At 46.4% G+C, this 18,487-nt stretch overlaps 1 protein-coding gene across 3 annotated transcripts; it reads left to right on the top strand.

Moving 5' to 3' along the window:
• Positions 1-68: 68 nt before the first annotated feature.
• On the top strand, positions 69-18,095 carry LOC118220681 (calpain-1 catalytic subunit-like). 3 transcript variants are annotated; one of them, XM_035404749.1, is made up of 23 exons: positions 69-255; positions 2,860-2,884; positions 4,775-5,021; positions 6,388-6,457; positions 9,920-10,038; positions 10,318-10,451; positions 10,830-10,998; positions 11,248-11,331; positions 11,561-11,646; positions 11,737-11,811; positions 12,099-12,259; positions 12,608-12,777; positions 13,452-13,463; positions 14,062-14,273; positions 14,452-14,491; positions 14,612-14,677; positions 14,882-14,939; positions 15,332-15,396; positions 15,601-15,669; positions 15,885-15,963; positions 16,068-16,181; positions 16,351-16,409; positions 16,809-18,095. In XM_035404749.1, the coding sequence occupies exons 3-23, from the start codon at positions 4,776-4,778 to the stop codon at positions 16,833-16,835; spliced, it is 2,115 nt and encodes a 704-aa protein (XP_035260640.1). In that variant the 5' UTR covers positions 69-255; positions 2,860-2,884; position 4,775; the 3' UTR covers positions 16,836-18,095. The 3 variants fall into 3 exon arrangements, with proteins under 3 accessions (XP_035260640.1, XP_035260638.1, XP_035260639.1); XM_035404747.1 differs by having other exon boundaries at positions 2,838-2,884; XM_035404748.1 differs by lacking the exon at positions 2,860-2,884 and having other exon boundaries at positions 70-255.
• The last annotated feature ends 392 nt before the right edge of the window (positions 18,096-18,487 follow it).

The raw sequence follows: 18,487 nt of genomic DNA, 5'->3' as shown, positions 1-18,487 counted from the left end.
GACTAGTTCTGGGCCATTACATGAACAGTCAAAGCGCCTCCATCAGAAGGCACAACCCCGGTTCTTATGATGAGTAATCTCCGGTGCCCCTCCCCTAGCAGGGCTGGGCTGGAGACCGCTGCACCGGGGGCTGCTGGGAGATTGCACCGTCCATAACGGTTACTTCATATACAGATTTTAGGTACCTATTTCTGAATAACTGTGCACTGGAACGTCACCCCAAAAGTGAAGGCGAAGACTGCTTTATTTTCAGCGGTAAGTTTCGATTCACAAACAATCTTTACAGACAAAAATCCCTTCTTGCGATTGCAACTACAAAGCATGCGATAGGTTGTCGCCTCTTTATGTTTTCCAATTCATCATACTGTTCATAAATACATTTTTGAAAAACTAAGTAATTGTTTACCATTATACATTATACTTATTTTAACCATATTTGGTCAACTTGGGGATATTTGTTAAGCATTGCATTTGTTCGTGCTATCGTCAGTCTGCTATTTTATCCATCTGATGCTTCCATAAATTAATATTAAGAAATATAATTTATTATCTCGCAAGAGTTCGTTCGTGATTCCAACCCTGTTCAAAGGTCTTGAAAATGTTAAGGAGATATTGTACATGTTGTAAACTATATTGATCGGGTGATGTACTGCATTGATGCTGCAGTTTGACAGCTTTGCAGTGGCGTCGCCCCTTGAACGCGTTTGTACAGATAGGCTGTCACTAAATGCGCTTTCTTTCCGACCGGATGACTAGCGGTGGTAAGTATTCTCCGTGTGGCTGTCCAGAAGCCCCTCTGAGTAATGACTTGCTACCGGAAAAGATTTAACGTATCTAACCAGATTAGCAGTTCTTCTGATGGCTATTTAGAATAGCCTACGCGGTCAGCTACTCTGTTCGGACTGTGAACAGAGACAATGTAGTCACATATTTGATCGGTTACTGTTGACGAGCGGCCCTGATTTTCTGCAGTTGAATGAAGGATGAACTGTTTTAAATAAATCTTCCTTCCACCGTGTTTTCTTTTTCTTTATTTAAATTAACCATCTAATTTAAAACCACATTAGACAGGCCAAATATGCGTATGTTTCGGATCGCGCAAAATCTGCAGTAGGCCTATATAATTAAGTTTTGGTTACTGGCTTCATTTCAGTACAGTACATTATCTGATACCTGATGTTGAACTGAAAGCTAATTGCTTTCTGTGCTGTCAATACTGTATACATTATTTATTATATAGCCTACAGTAGTTTTCCTAAATTGAAGACTTTTGTGATTGAAATTGGGATTTATATGTGCAGAGTGCGTAAAACACCATTCGGCTTGACTGAATGTATCATAAATATAAAGCTAGCTTGATGTTTTTAAAATTCTCAAACATTTTTTTCTGTGGTGTAGTTTATGAACAATGAAATCTGGTCAGTAACTTCTCAGTTCCCCCATGTGAGTTTCTTCTTTATTGTTATGCATCGTCTTGTTATAAAAGAATGACCACATAAATCGTGGAGAGTATGCAAACTTTGGACTTATATTCAAGATGGAACATGACCAAAGATTTATATTATCGAAGAAAATCCGTACCGTTGCTCCTAAAAATAACCGCTTTTCAGCTCGTCCTTGCGTAACTGTGCCACTCATTTTGAGGCATCCACAGCCCCGTAATATTCACATTCAAGGCCGAGTGTCCCCCACCTTCAGCTCAGGAACGAAACTTGCGCCATTTTCTGCCTCATTTCACACCTGAAACCCTGTCACATACCCGCTGCTTACGGACCGTGGTTGGATATAAGTATGACTTTGGTTGTATAGCCAGCGGCTAAATGTATTCATGCACTCTGGCTGTGTGTATGAATGGTTAGCACGTGGAGTTAGCTGAGAAGGCTTGACTGCATTCAGCTGTGTACGGCACGCATGTGCATGAGCCGATTCAAACAGAATCTGGTCCGTGTTCGCTGGTTTGCGACGAGCAAGGGCCAGTTTTAATAGCACGTCAACACATTGGCTAGCATGAGCAGACGCTGTCCAAATGCTGTGTAAACGCATTTGCTAACATGCGCAAGTGCTGGACAAATCTAGACTAGAGGTTGCTGCAGTTTTGAAACAATGCTTTTTTTAAATTCAAGGAACAAATAAAAGCTAGTGTGCTAAGAGTGTGAGCTATTTTACAATAGCTGAGATGAAAAACTGAAATACAAGCATGAGAATTCTGTCACCTTATCACGCGGGGCTGGTAAGCAATTTCTAATTTATATACTTATGAATATTAAAAACAAACTCCACGAAGGGAGTAATATATTCAGTGGCGCTTGTAAAGTGAACTCATAAAAGCTTGCTTCTTTTAAAAACTCATACGTGCTTGGCTCGTGAATCAGGCACCTGCGTGTTCTGTATGGACCTGGGCTCTTTGTGTGACCCGGGACTCTCAGTGGTATCTGATCTTGATCATGTTTCCCAGACGTAACGTAACGGATGTGCGGAGACAATCTGAAATAAAGTGCATCATACTGTACATCCTTCCCTTGGCCTGCACTGAGTAACATTATGTAAAGTCCTCCCTCTCTCTCTGTCTGTCTCTCTCTCTCTCTCTCCTCCCTCCCTCCCTGTCTGCCTGTCTGAGTTATTCTCTGACAGCTGTTTTTGGTATTTGGACAGGCGGGGTTTCTTTCACCTTGACGATGGTTAGACTTTGCTCGGCTCCACAGTTCGTGAACGGGAACATTTTAAGGGTTTATGCAGCACAAATCTCACCAAGATCTCTCCGAGATTTGTGTTTCAGTGTAATGAATGCTTAATTGAGTGATTTGACTGTGTAAATATGGTGTGTTGGTGAATTACAGCTGGAGATTTTCTTCCCTCAAGCTCCTGTGGCCCAGAGACAGTGAAGGTAACTCAGCTCTGTGTACTAATTTTTACAGCAGAAACAAGCCCAGACATTCTCAGAAGCTTCTCCGCTTCTTTCCTTACAGGACTGCGCTCATCTTTGCTTCCTTTAACATCCTGGTTCCTTTGTGCATTTTTCTAATGTATTGTCATGCGGACATGTTTGCCATTTCTGCCTCATCATTTTTACATTCTACCGGTTTGAAATGACCAGGGTTTCTTCCTGTGTGCCATGGAAGTGCATGGATATTTTCAAATTTTTAAAATATTTTTCACATTTTTTGACTGAAAGAGTAAGCTGGTGTAGGTACACAATCTCAGTGGTTCATTTGACAAAGTCGCTGCAAATTAAATTCTGAGAGATGAGAGGAGTGGTGGAATCCTTTCCATTTCCACCAGACTTCAAACTGTAAATTTGATTTTCCATTATCAGAACCCTGATAAATGCAGTGTCATAGAAAATATGTTTGATCGTTCTTTCCACACACTGGAACAGTGCCATAACAGATACCAGACCACAGGGTCCATCTATGCATTAGAACAGTGCCTTAACAGATATCGGACTGTGAAGCCCATCCATGCACTTGAACAGTCCCTTAACAGATACCAGACCGTGGGGCCCATCCATGAACTGAAACAACTAATTATCTAATTGCTGTAATTAGTTGCTAATTGCTGCTATCGGGCTGCTGCATGGCACAGTGAAATGTTTACGCTTACAAATTTCTGAAATACTGAGCATGTATGATCTGTTTTCAAATGACTCATTACATTACTGTGGGTGTGTCTGTAGTTCCCCCTGTTTTAGTGGAGAATATGAGATATTATATAATGCTGAATCATGCTTAGACTAAAGTAGTTGTTTGAATTTCTTTTGGTAAAATTTTAAAATGTGGTTTCTTTGGTCCCATTTAACTATAAATAATGTAAACAAATAATATAGATTTTTGATGTAACCATAAACAACATTGCTTCCTTCCTTATTACTTTCTGCATCTGGAAAAAAAAACCAGCTCTGAATGTTTTATTGATCGACTGGTTTATTGTCCTTTCGGAAATGCATTACGTGTTATACAGCAATCATCAGATGCATAGCAGGCAACCAACAACAGCAACAGCCACAACAGCGACAAACAAGAAGACAGCCCAGCATTATGGTGGGCCTACGCACGGCGTATAATTGAGAGCTGTTGAAGACACACAAAACCCTGATTTTTGAAAGCACAATACACTCCTTTTAACCCGGCCGGGTTTTGTGAAAGGGGCCGCTGAGCAGACAGACCGCGACTGGATGCATCAGCAGGATTTTTCAGGGTTGGTCGAGGGCTCTGCATTGATCCTGCTGGCTCTCTGTTTAGCGATTCGGACAGCAAAGCCAGGCAGAGAACCAAACAAAGCTCCTAAAGCGGGGTCTCAAATTCCAGTCCAGGAGGGCTGCAGGGCCTGCGGGGTTTTCGGTGAATTTCAGCTCCTATTAGCACCACTTATTGACTCGAGTCCACACGCCTTGCTCTTAAGGCCGCTGACTGAAGGAAAACCAGGAAAACATGCAGACGCCGCGGCCCTCCAGGACTGGAGTTAAACCTGCAGACACTGCGGCCCTCCAGGACTGGAGTTAAACCTGCCGACACTGCGGCCCTCCAGGACTGGAGTTAAACCTGCAGACACTGCGGCCCTCCAGGACTGGAGTTTGAGCCCCCTGTTCTTAAGTTTGCATGTGCTACATCTCTGCGGCATGTTGATTAAAGTGCCTCAGCCTGTACCCAGCCGCCACTGAAACAGGTTCTATTTTCGTCCCGGCTTCTGCTGGCTCCGCCCTCCTCTGGCTTGTGCTTGCCGGAGCATGTGTTCATTTTGGGGGATCTCTGACTACGCCCCCTGTTTTTTGTCCCAGGATGATTCCGTTTGGGGGCATCTCGGCCTGCATACACACGCAGAGACTGAAAGCTGACGGGATGGGGTCCAAAGAGCAGGCGGTGAGGTTCCTCAACCAGGACTACGAGGCCCTCAAGCAGGAGTGCTTGGACGGGGGGACGCTCTTTGAGGACCCCTGCTTCCTCGCTCAGCCCCAGTCCCTCGGCTTCAAGGAGCTGGCCCCACAGTCCTCCAAAACCCGGGGGGTGAAGTGGGTGCGACCCACGGTGAGAGGGTGTGCCCGGATACCCCATCACTTTTACATTCTGATCTATCCATTATTAATGCATCTGCATTATTTCTGTTCAGTACATTACTGCTCTGATACAGAGCAGTTTGCACAGTGTAGGATCCGCTGCCCCATAGAGAACACAGCATAGGACCCGGCTGCCCCATAGAGAACACAGTGTAGGATCTGCTTCCCCATAGAGAACACAGCATAGGATCCGCTGCCCCATAGAGAACACAGCATAGGACCCACTGCCCCATAGAGAACACAGTGTAGGATCCACTGCCCCATAGAAAACACAGTGTAGGATCTGCTTCCTCATAGAGAACACAGCATAGGACCCACTGCCCCATAGAGAACACAGTGCAGGATCCGGCCCCATAGAGAACACAGCGTAGGATCTGACCCCATAGAGAACACAGTGTAGGATCTGGCCCCATAGAGAACACAGCGTAGGATCTGACCCCATAGAGAACACAGTGTAGGATTTGCTTCCCCATAGTGAACACAGTGTAGGATCCGCTTCCCCATAGAGAACACCAGCGTAGGACCCCTCAGTGCCCAGCGCAGCTTCGCCACAGCTGCTGCTGTGTCTGTAGATGTCACAGGACGTCACCGAGCCGAGAACACAAACATTCTTTTCTCTCAGCCGCCCAGGGCAGCTGTTTGCCTTCTCTGATCACAGGAGGCGTCTGTGGTGGTTTTAACATGAGCCGGGTCAGAGGGAGTTTTGGTCAGAGGGTTCCGGAAGAATCCTGCTTAGTTCAACCTGGCGTGTTTTTAAAAGGTCACAAGACCAGCTCCATAAAGGTCTTGTCATATTAATCTCCAGTACTGCTTCAGTTTGCCTATAAGAAGCAGACAGTACTGAAGGTTGGGGGGTCGTCTGAGAAGCAGGATGTTATTTTATGTGATGTAGAAGGTCGACTGAGCCCTAATTGCACATGTGTAGTAATGACTTGGGATGTATGGATGCATAAAGCAGTTATCTGTAGGAGTATATCTGGTGGCTGTTTTGAAATGGCCCAGGACTCCAGGCTTAACAACTCCACCATTTTAATCATCGCAGCCTGTCAATATGTCAGATGAGATGTTTAAAATGACATTTAAATGATCTCATCGACAAGAAGGCACAGTGTCCACTGCCCTTTTACTCTTGATAGAATAGTAATAGCTTTGTATATTTTAAGAAGGTGTCTACTTCATACAATAACATGTTGTTCATGCATTGTATATGGAGAATGTATAGCCCTTTTGCTTCATTTTTAAAAAGTAGTCGACGAAGACTGGGATATGTCTTTAACAGCTCCGTGTGTTCCTTTCTCAACATTGAGCTCTAATTTAGGCGATTCTATTTGCCGTAGGAGTTGTCGAAGAACCCACAGTTTATCGTGGGCGGAGCTACGAGAACTGACATCTGCCAGGGGGCGTTAGGTGAGTTCTTACGAATAGGTACACCATTTCTGTTCACATGGAAGAGTTGCTTAAGGTTTACGTATTTGTTTGGCAGGATACAGCTGTTGTAAGCATTTCTTTTCACTCGGTGTCTGTTCGCAGAGATGGGTACTTTCTGAACTGATTCCAACCTGGCGCCTTCGCTCTAAAAAGTCCACCCGGGATTTGAACCTGCAGCCGCCACTCTGCTGGCCTGTCTCCGTGTTCTGTCTCAGCGGTTGCTGGTTAGTGGGGCTAAAGCAGACATTTGCTTCTCATTAGAGGAGCTGGAACTGGGTCAGATTTGCTTCCCTGGCTGGGCCTCTCCCTTTAGAGAGTGTGCATAGCAAGTAACCCACCACGGAGTTGCATACAGGGTGGATCTCGGATCACTTGGGGTTCAAGTCGTCCTTCAGGAAGTGTAGACAGACACTTGAGATGGGTTTTTGTGATGCTGTGGGCTGGTCGTTCTCATGTAAACCTCCCAACTGAGGCACTGTTTTTTCTTACTTTATGGTCCTTTCAGTTTTATAGGCCTACAGCTGGGCCTCATACATTTTAGCGGGGTAACCAGTCGCCAGGTTCAGTTAAAGTGATTCGCGAATCCTGCCTCAGAAATACAGCTGTGCGCCGACGTGCTGGTGTACGCAGGGTAGTCGCGCGCTCGGAGTCGCTCGATGCCGCTAAACCACGCCCCTGCGCTCTGCTCCGAGAACCGTTAGGAGCCACGGGGGGAACAAAACAGCCCAGGGCCTGGTAAACTTGGGCGTGCGCCAGGCCCAGAGGCGGCACGGCTCCTCCCATCACGGGGCCTCTCCGTGAACAATGGGGCAGGGAGGGCCGGGAGATTAGCAGCGCCGCGCTAACATGGCGCCAGAATGAAAACGCATCAGGCCGCTCGCCTGCGGATCCGTGAAAGAGCGGCGTTCACCCCCCCCCCCCCCCCCCCCCCCCCGCCAGTGGTTCCTGCCGCTAGTTTTACGAGGCCCCAGATTTACACACCTGCTCAGAATCTCATTTTCTGTTGGTTTATCTCCCGCGCAGTCCCCTTGCCCCCACCCCCCCAGCGGTGTGTTAGTGGTTATTGATTAATGTGGCTCGTTCACCAGGCCTCTGTGAGGGAGGGGCTCCTGGGGTTCCCTGCAAGCGGAAGCGGAAGGCCCGTTTCGATCGCCAGCGGCGATGGTTGTCGGGCGTGGCCGGGCAGAACGCTGGAACGGCAGGGTAGAAATGCACTGGCATGATTTTGTCGTGGCAAAAATATGAAACAACCCCTGACTGCGCTCTCTCTGCTACTCAAGAGACCAGCAGGCTGAGATCGCAGACCTGGCACCGTGCTCACAGACCTGGCACTGAGCTCACAGATCTGGGCATAGAGATCACAGATCTTGCACTGTGCCCACAGACCTGGGCATAGAGATCACAGACCTGGCACTGTGCCCACAGACCTGGGCGTAGAGATCACAGACCTGGCACTGAGATCACAGACCAGGGCACTGCACTCACAGACCTGGCACTGAGCTCACAGACCTGGGCATAGACTAACTGGCACTGACTAACTGGCTGGGTTAACAGACCTGGGCATAGAGCTCACAGACCGGGCACTGTGCTCACTGACCCAGGCACTGAGATCACAGACCCGGGCACTGAGATCACAGACCTGGCACTCTGCTCACAGACCCGGGCACTGAGATCGCAGACCTGGGCGGGTTCATTGCACGGATCCTCTGTGAGTCACGGCCATGATTTTCCATGTGCTTAAGCAGCAGCCTGACCTGCACGCTGTTTGTTTTTACAGAACCGTGTTTACTTTGCTTCCGTGTCTCCATGGCAGCCACCGCACAGATCCATAACAGGCGGCTAACGCCAGCTATTGCTATAAGTGCATTCCCGAGTTTCATCATTATATACCTGCATTTATTTTACTGAGAATTCTGCACTTGAATTTTTGGCGCTGTTAATCGATTGTTAAATAATACGGTGGGCTGTGTATCGTGCAACGAGCCTTTTGTTTTACTGCCCGCAGTTAACATACGGTAATCATTGCTGAGCTGTGAAATGCACAAATCCCGAGGATTTCCTCTGTCTATATTGTGTGTAAAACCTGCATCGCTGAACTATGTACATTCCCGAAGACTGAGGCCATGCTCGAGTTAGGATCTGTTTAGTTTGTGTGGATTTTTAACATTCTTCCTGTTCAGGGAGTGAGAGACTCTGCTCTGGTTGTTAAACACAGGATGGCTGCCCTCATACTCTCCGGGAAGAACGCAGTACAGTACATCCCCTGTTTCCGGCACTTTACTCCCCCTGTTGGTTAAAAAGGATACAGGACAGCGTTGGTTAAAAAGGATACAGGACAGCATGAGTCATTTCTGCTATCACACGCACCTTACAATTACTCTGTCAGTAGTGGAGTTTTAGGTGCGGATTTATGTGGCATTTCCTGTTAACACTGTTTAATGTGTGATTTTACTGCTTTAAAAACTAGACTGTTATACATAGCCGGTGGCTGCCTGGTTTAAATCAGTTGAACTATTTAAATACTTTCAATACTCGAGTATGAGTATTTTCCCATCCATACTCTAAACATCTATGTTTAAATGTTCAGGGTAGTTATTCATATTCATGCTTAATGTGCTGACAGGGCAAGGTGATTCTAGCCGTGTAAAATGCAGTTACCGGCATGGCTGTGGTTTTACTGTCGGGTTTGTTTTTGTGCTTGAGTAATGCATTTGTAGCGTCCTGTAGCAGCAGTTACTTGTGAGGCCCTTATTGTAACCTGGTTCTATTTTGGGTAATTCCTTAATGAGGGCTTTGCAGATCACAGTAATTGGGCTTGGTGACACTCGCTAAACTCTACCTTGGGGGAATGGCTTCTGCTTTTTTCTACCCAGCCGACATTTTACAACTCCTCCATTATTAATGCCTCAAGCAGCCTGACAGATCATTTTACACATTTCTGGACATTCTGTGGGTGGCAGTTGTTGCAGTGGGTAGCACTGTCACTTCACAGCAAGAACTGGGCACTTTGCTCACAGACCTGGGAACACACTCGCCCAATGCAAGCTGGGATGGGCTCCAGCGCCCCCCCCCCCCTCCGGGTGACCCTGACCAGGATAAGCAGGTATAGATAATGGATGGATGGCTGGACATTATGGAAAAAAGAGAGAAGGCAGTCTCACATTAGTGTCATACAAAATGTGGACTCTCTTCAAGAGAACTATTTGAATTAAGTGGTCATTTCATACCGATGGCTCTGGTATTAAGTGCAGTGATTTAAATAATTCCACTGAGTGTGGTGTAGGCCAGTCGCTCTGGTATTAGGTGCAGTGATTTAAATCTCACTCCTCTCCCTCTCTCTCTCCCTCTCTCCATCCCTTCCTCCCTCTTCATCTCCCCTCTCCCTCCTCTCCCTCTCTCTCTCCCTCTCTCACAGTCTGTTATGTGTCCCTGTATTCCCAGGTGACTGCTGGCTCCTGGCAGCCATCGCCTCTCTCACCCTGAATGAGACAGTGCTCCACCGGGTGGTTCCTCACGGCCAGAGCTTCCAGGATGACTACGCCGGAATCTTCCACTTCCAGGTCAGAAAGGCGCCTCAGTCGCCTGATTGCCATTAAACATTATGCACCAGTAAGCGTCCTTCTGCTAACATCTCTCTTCTCTGATATACTGAACAGTCTCCTTTTATCTGATTGTATGATTTTAGGTACTAACATATCTTCTTGAAAATTCTCAGGGATCTACTGGAACTTTTCCAAAATAAAAATAGTTTAAGTATTTCAGATAAGTGTATTTTGGGTGGGCTCCTCCCTGGTAACAGCGGTTGCTCTGATCACGTCTCCGCTGTTCTCCTGTCCCAGTTCTGGCAGTTCGGGGAGTGGGTGGACGTCGTCATTGACGACAGGCTTCCGGTGAAGGATGGAGAGCTGATGTTCGTTCACTCCGCCGAGGGGAATGAGTTCTGGAGCGCTCTGATCGAGAAGGCCTACGCCAAGTACGTCCCCACGAACCCAGCACGCCTGCCGAGAGCTTATGTTTGCATGAAAAAATCCATATTCTACAGCAGTGGAGTCCACAGGATATCTCCAGGTCTCTTAGCATAGTACCGACATCCAGAGCTGCATTTCCACCATTAGAGTGCAGTTCATGGCTAAAGACTCACACGCAAAGACACAGACATAGGCTGTATCCAGGGATATGAGTGATTCTGCTACATTGCATTTATTAACCAGATGGTCTTATATCCAACGGGGCTTACAATGCATGTGAACGTAAGTGTGTTCCACCGAGTTATATCCAAGTGTGATAAAATCGACGAGGTGCTGAAGCGTTGATTGACGGATTGGGTCCTTGTTGGCCGCTCTGATTCCAGGCTGAACGGGTCGTACGAGGCCCTGTCTGGGGGCAGCACCACGGAAGGGTTTGAGGACTTCACGGGGGGCGTGTCGGAGATGTTCGAGCTGCGCAGCGCCCCCAAGGACCTGTACAGGATCATCAGCAAGGCCCTGGAGAGGGGCTCTCTGCTGGGCTGCTCCATCGATGTGAGTACCCCCCCCCCCCTTTCCGTTTGGGGAAGGACTGGAGTAATACAGTGGTCTGAGCGCTCAGCGCCACCTCCCAGGTGGAGCTTAATTTGTGCATATCAGTACAGGTTGAGTATATCAGTACAGGTTGAGTATATCAGTATAGTTTTAGTGTACCAGTACAGGTTGAGTATATCAGTACATGTTAAGTATATCATTACCGGTTGAGTGTATCAGTATTGGTTGAGTCTTTTATTGTCTTTGCAGATCACCAGTGCCTTTGACATGGAAGCTGTCACCTTTAAGAAGCTGGTGAAAGGTCACGCCTACTCTGTCACTGGGCTGAAGCAGGTGAGTGAAACCGGTCTGGACTGGATCGAGCCCTTGGGCCACAGGTGAGCAGTATTAGCAGGTATCTCAGCAGTTCTCCAGGTGTACAGGTGAGCAGTGCCCCTGGTGTACAGGTGAGCAGGTTTAGGAGGTATCTGAGCAGTGCTCCTGGTGTACAGGTGAGTATCTGAGTGTCTAATGTGAGCAGCATTAGCAGGTAGCTGATCCCGCACCTCTCTCTGTGTGGCAGGTGAGCTTCAGGGGTGGAATGGAGAGGCTGATCCGGATCCGGAACCCCTGGGGGCAGGTGGAGTGGACCGGGGCCTGGAGTGACGGGTGAGTGTGGACCCCGCGCCCCTCCCCCGCAGGTGGGTCCCAGTGTGCTGTCCCTCTCTGACCGTGTCCCTGTGTGGGGTGTGCCTGCAGCTCCTCTGAGTGGGACCAGATCGACCCGGGGGACCGGGAGGACATGAACTGCCGCATGGAGGACGGGGAGTTCTGGTGAGGCCCTGACCCATCCCGCGTCTGACACTCACACACATTGACACACACTCACTTACACACACTCTCTCTCTCTCACACACACACACACACACACACACACTCTCTCTCTCTCTCACACGCTCACTCACACACTCACGCTTGCGCTCACACACACACACACACACACTCTCTCTCTCTCTCTCACACGCTCGCTCACACACTCACGCTTGCGCTCACACGCACACGCACGCTGTGTCTCTCTCACACACACGCACACGCTCACGCTTGCTCTCTCACGCTGGCAGGATGTCCTTTAAGGAGTTCACGCGGCAGTTCTCGCGCTTGGAGATCTGCAACCTCACGGCCGACGCTCTCAGTGACGACACCCTCAGTTTCTGGCACACCATCAAGTTCGACGGCACCTGGAGGAGGGGCAGCACGGCAGGGGGGTGCAGGAACCACCCCAGTGAGCACCCCGAAACACTGCACCCCTAAACCCTACGCCCCAAAACACTACACACTGAAACACTGCACCGCAAAAGCACTGCACATTAACACTTCAGCACTAAAAAACATTTTTATTCTCGAACACAGGCCGACGCTGCACTCAAAATCAATTGCATTAAATACACTAGGGATGCAACCACATAGTTTAGTCATCATAAAGGGAATCACAAATACACCATTAATGGAAGTTCACACATATGCCGGAACAGAGGCCACATACTGCAACAGGAATCAGTGCATTGTTTCCGGAAATGTCTTTGTAGTGACCGTCTCATACTCCTCTCACCCCTCCCCCCCTCCTCCTCAGACACGTTCTGGATAAACCCGCAGTTTAAGGTCACCCTGCTGGAGGAGGACGACGACCCCGAGGACGACGAGGTGGCCTGCAGCTTCCTGGTGGCGCTCATGCAGAAGGATCGCCGCAGGTTCCGCCGCCAGGGGCAGGACATGCACACCATCGGCTTCGCCGTGTACGAGGTGAGCGCGCTGCGGTCTGCGTGTGTGTGTGTGTGTGTGTGTGTGTGTGTGTGTGAGTGTGTGTGTGAGTGTGTGTGTGTGTGTGTGTGTGTGTGTGTGTGTGAGTATGTGTGTGTGCGTGTGTGTGTGTGTGTGTGAGTGTGTGTGTGTGTGTGTGTGTGTGTGTGTGTGTGTGTGTGTGAGTGTGTGTGTGTGTGTGTGTGTGTGAAAGAGAGCGAGTGTGTGTGAGTGTGTGTGTGAGAGAGTGTGTGTGAGTGTGTGTGAGAGAGAGTGTGTGTGTGTGAGTGTGTGTGTGTGTAAGAGAGAGAGAGAGTGTGTGTGTTTGTGTGTGTGAGAGAGAGCGAGTGTGCGTGTGTGTTTGTGTGTGTGTGTGTGTGTGTGTGTGTGTGAGTATGTGTGTGTGTGAGTGTGTGTGTGAAAGAGAGCGAGTGTGTGTGTGAGAGAGTGTGTGTGAGTGTGTGTGAGAGAGAGTGTGTGTGTGTGTGAGAGAGAGTGTGTGTGTGAGTGTGCATGTGTGTACATGTTCATTCAGACCTGTAGTTTTCCCATGTTAAATATCTTCTGTTGGGGATAGTTACTAAATCGATTCAGCTCTATAGAGACATGGCACTGTGATTCACTGGAATAACTGCATTGTTTCTTCAGTGTTTTTCTCTTTTTTTTTTCTTCTGCAGGTTCCTGACGAGGTACGCTCCAGGCCTGTTTGTGGTGTTACACAAAGCACGACACTAATGTACTGCTTGAGGAAGTCAGGAGTTTTCAGTACAAACACGTTAATGTGTAATGTATGCAAGTCTACAGTAGCTCACTCATTGCGCAGTGTGTCCATTGTCCATATCACAGAAGGGACATTACTAAACAGTGCTTGTCAAAAGTATGATACAAAAGTAAAAGAAAAAAAGCTGAATGTTCAACGCGTTTGCTTTTTATCTAGTGGCAAGCAGTGCTTAGTGTCACCTTGTATAACCTTACAGATGTGCTGTAATTACAGGGCTGTTCACTAATGTAGGGTCACACAAAGCAATATTCAAATTCCAGGATCCAGGTCTACGCCCCAGTGACAGTTGTTTTTACTTAACTGTTTGAAGTCACACTCCGAATACCAGAGATATTTGGAGAGATATTTCAGTAGAGCCACACAGACAGGTTCATGTAACCAGGTACAGGTAAGCAGGTACAGGTAATCAGATACAGATACAGGTAGTCGGGTACAGGTACATGTAAACAGCTCCAGGCTGGCAGGTACAGGTGGGCTGTAGCCTCACAGACTCCCCCACCCCACAGTTCCGGGGTTGCCAGAGTGTTCACCTGAAGAAGGACTTCTTCCTGAAGCACTCCTCGTGCGCACGCTCCGAGACCTTCATCAACCTGCGGGAGGTGAGCGCCCGGCTGCGCCTCCCCCCCGGGGAGTACATCGTCGTCCCCTCCACCTTCGAGCCCAGCAAGGAGGCCGACTTCGTCCTCCGCGTCTTCACAGAGAAGCAGTCCGAGACCGAGTGAGTTTAGTGGGGTCTGGGGCGCTCTGGGGTCAGGCTTTCTGGAACTGTGCCTTTTTTTAATTGAATGTTGAAAACTTCTTGTCCAAACGTGGTAATGTACTTGGTAATGACAGCAGGGCATCATGGGTAAAAAAAGAATGGGTCTAATGGGAGTGTCTTTATTTCTTTCTTCCAGAGAGTTGGATGATGATGTCACGGCTGATTTGGAAGACCAGGTCAGGAAACAAAAAAGCGTAATAGCCTAAAAAATGTAATTGATAACAAGGTTTGAGGTTGGGATGTCTGTATATTGGGGTGAATCATATTGAAGTCCCTCTGGAATTATTTGTTTTCAGGAGGAAATCTCAGAAGACGATGTTGACGAATCTTTCAAGGTCATGTTTAGGCAGCTCGCCGGTGAGGTAAGACCTCACGCTTTCCCAGCAACCACTGCAGCTTCATTCAGGATTATCACCACAATATGCGCAGACAGGCAGAATAACTCAGTCTGGCTCGATATGCGCAGACCGTATGAGAAACTCAGTCAGTGTCTATATGCACAGACCTGGAGAGTAACTCAGTCTCTGTATGCACACTCCTTGACTGAGATTTTCCCTGTGTTTCAGGACATGGAAATCTCTGTCTTCGAGCTCAGAACCATCCTGAACAGAGTGGTGACCAAACGTAAGTTCTACTAAACTGGGATACATATTGATACATATGCTTTACTAGTAAAACTTGTTTCCCTATTGGCCCTGCCAAATTTACGCAAGGATTTCTGGGCAATCCAATTTACAGGGGTTTTATATTGTATGTTCATAGGCAGTTTCTCAAACCTGGTCACTGATCCTTGTGCATATTTCTCCAGGAGATATCCAAGAAATCCAAGCTTTCAGCTCAAGTGTTCAGTACTTTAAATTACAAGCAACCCTATAGATAACCAGAGAGTAAATCGTGTTTAAGGAAAGCCACAGTTCAGATCCCCAATAACGGATGAGAAATACTGACTGGGATTAGAGTGTGATTTCTGAGTGTGGTAACTTCACTCTGTCTGTCTGTCTGTCTGTCTGTCTCAGACAAGGACTTAAAGACAGACGGATTCAGCATGGAGTCCTGCAGAAGCATGATTACCCTCTTGGACGTATCCTTTACAACGAAATGCAAAAAATATCTCAACAGGCACCACAGAACAAAACCATCTAATCTCAACCCTCACTGCAGCGATTAGCAGGCCAGCAGGCTTCACACTAATAAAAAATAATAGGCAGGTGATATAGTGTTTTCAGTGAGACGTTTGCCGTGATGTAATTATTGGGATCCTGTCCTTGACCCATCGGATATACAGAAAGATTGCAGCGCCCGATTGGGCATCGTGGAGTTCCAGATTCTGTGGAACAAGATCCGAAAGTGGCTGGTGAGCGGCTGGATTTTAGTCTTGTAATCCCCATTTGGCATGAGTGCTCATTCATGATAGTTTTTATTATAATAATACATCATCGGTGCTATTCAGAGATGTAGATGTCGTACTGAGGAGCTGAGCAGCTTGTCTTATCTAGTAGCATAGTGCTAAGCTACAGGTTCCTCCTCCTCCCCTAATCCCTGACTCACTCTCTGCCTCTCTTTCCACAGGGAATATTCCGGCAGTTTGACCTTGACAAGTCAGGCGCCATGAGCTCCTATGAGATGCGCCTTGCCTTGGAGTCCGCAGGTAGAGTGCAACTACAGTCTCACCTGGGAGACGTAGGTTTTTAAGTAGCTGGTCGACAGAACCAATTCGGGAATATTTTTGTTACTCTTTGTCGCCCCCTTCAGGCTTCAAGCTGAACAACAAGCTGATCCAGGTCATGGTGGCAAGATATGCAGAGAACGAGACCATAGACTTTGACAACTTTGTCTGCTGTGTGGTCAAGCTTGAGTCCATGTTTAGTAAGTGAGCTTGTGCAGTCCTACAGATTCTCATGTATATTATGTTATCAAGACATTCCTGGAAAGATTATGATTTCACTGTAAATGTACCAGCTTCTCATCACATCTGGAATTATACTACTGTGAAGTAAATTTGCTTATTCAATTCTGTTTGATTTATCTTCCATAGGGGCTTTCAAGGAGCTGGACAAAGATGGGACAGGCGTGGCTGAAATGAACATTACTGAGGTGAATATCTTTCTGCAATCAGCTACGCTGTAGACCTGGGTCAAACTTGGGTTAAAACTAGGTCAGACCTGGGTCAGTCCTCGGTCAAATAAATGTCTGAAATACAGATAAAATATGAACACTCTCCTGCAGATCCCTGAGAATAGTAAACCAAACCACGTTTTTAACCAAAAAGAGTTCAATTATAGGAAAGAAGAAATTTGTTCATGAAGTGTTTTATTATTTCAAAATGGTCAGTAGTCTGATGATATTTTAGTGGTGCACAAGGGGTTCAACTCCAGTCCTGGGGGGGTTAATGTGTGTAAACACAGTTTTTTTTTTTGATGATTTACAGAAATGTTGATGAAGAAATGATGTCTTCTGTAACACAGACTGTCTCATTGTACTTGTCTTTCACAGTGGCTGTTCATGACCATGTGCGGCTGAGGAGAAACTGCTCAGAGGAAGAAAGGGGCTGGATCATCCTGCCAACACGGGCCTATCATAGCCCTCAGTTTCTGCATAAGTCCCACCCGCCCTGCCTTAACTTCCAACCAATCCAGAGGTGACTGAGGTCTAAACCACGTCTATATGGCCTTACTACTTATGACCAATGATCCCTAACACTTCCGTCTACTGTGCTTAACCACTCCCATTTTTACACTATGCAGAAATACTGTTCTCACACAGAACATTTAAACTGCATGTAGCAATACATTACAATAGAGGAACATTTAACCTTCATGAAGCAGTAAAATAAAGTGGAGAGAGGACTGAAGCCCCTGCAGCAGCCCCTGTAAAAATTTCATTTTCTTTCCATTTGTCTTCCGTATTATGTCTTGACTGCATGTGATGTGGCTATGGAAAGGTTAGGGAAAGATTGTAGTGGAATGTATTAGTATCTATCGTTGTAGTGGCATTCCATTAATTCATTTCAACTTGATATATACAGTTATGCACATTCTATCCTTTTAGTCTAGCTCTTTTCTGGAGAATTTTGCTATGAAAGATGGTGTATAATGAAGAGACCCAAGATATAAAGTACAGTGTATTTCACAATTGCAATGCAAGTGACAGAACTGTACATTACAAACACAAAGATGTTGCCAATTTATTTCAAGGGTTAATTTGGCAATTATTAATTTATTAATATGGATTTACATCCCCATCTTGTACACTGTAGTTACTCTTCTGCTACTCTACAAGTAAAGAAACATCTGCTTTGTACTCATAAGTCGTAAGCTGAAATGTAGCCTAGTGGAGAAACAGTAATAAATCCAACATTGCGCATATTTATAAAATTTTTAGGTGGCAAAGGGGGTACTATTTAAAAGACCATGTGAGCTATGTAAAATGTCATAATTATCATCCAGAAGCGTTTGAAGGGATCCATCTTGCCTCACTTGCCACGATTTTATAAAAACCATCTCTAAACAGATGAGAATTCTGAAACTTAGGCTTATCATTTGATCCATATTGAAAGTTTTCTCATCAAAAATGGCAGTTGATCTCTATAGATGGCAGATATAGGATATAGCAGATGGCAGAAAGCATATTTAAAGACAGCATTGCTAATGTTGTAGCTTTAATACTGTAAGCCTCTGCCAGTTGATGAGTTTTTTTAATGGTTTAGCATTGAAGGACGTGCAAATATGTAAGGCTTACCATTACTACATTATACCTCAATAAACTACAAAAATGAAAGCATTGCTTTGGATTTTCCTCTAGTCCTGTCAGACTTTCTCACACACAAACATGATTTTGATTTTTGTTTCCCTGTGTTATCACTCTTGCAAGGTCCAGACGGTCTAAATAGTGGGAGCACGATCTCACACAAAATGTAACAAATGTTTCAAGTCTTTATTCCTTAAACAAAGAAAATACAGACAGTTTTGTACATTCAGTTCCCTGGGAGTCCAAAGTATGAAAAAAGTATCATATTATTTAGAATAATGAAGATCTAAGCCTTTAGATATCAGTCCTTATTCCCACTTAAGTTGGGAACTGAGTGAACTAAGAAGAAAAACAAAGAAAAACAAAACCAAAGATGCAACGAGCCCTTCTACAGTTTTCAAGAGCATCCCCCATTTTCAGCATAA

Source organism: Anguilla anguilla, chromosome 2, assembly GCF_013347855.1.
Source record: "Anguilla anguilla isolate fAngAng1 chromosome 2, fAngAng1.pri, whole genome shotgun sequence".
Classification (NCBI taxonomy): domain Eukaryota; kingdom Metazoa; phylum Chordata; class Actinopteri; order Anguilliformes; family Anguillidae; genus Anguilla; species Anguilla anguilla.
This window is presented reverse-complemented; position numbering and strand designations above follow the sequence as displayed.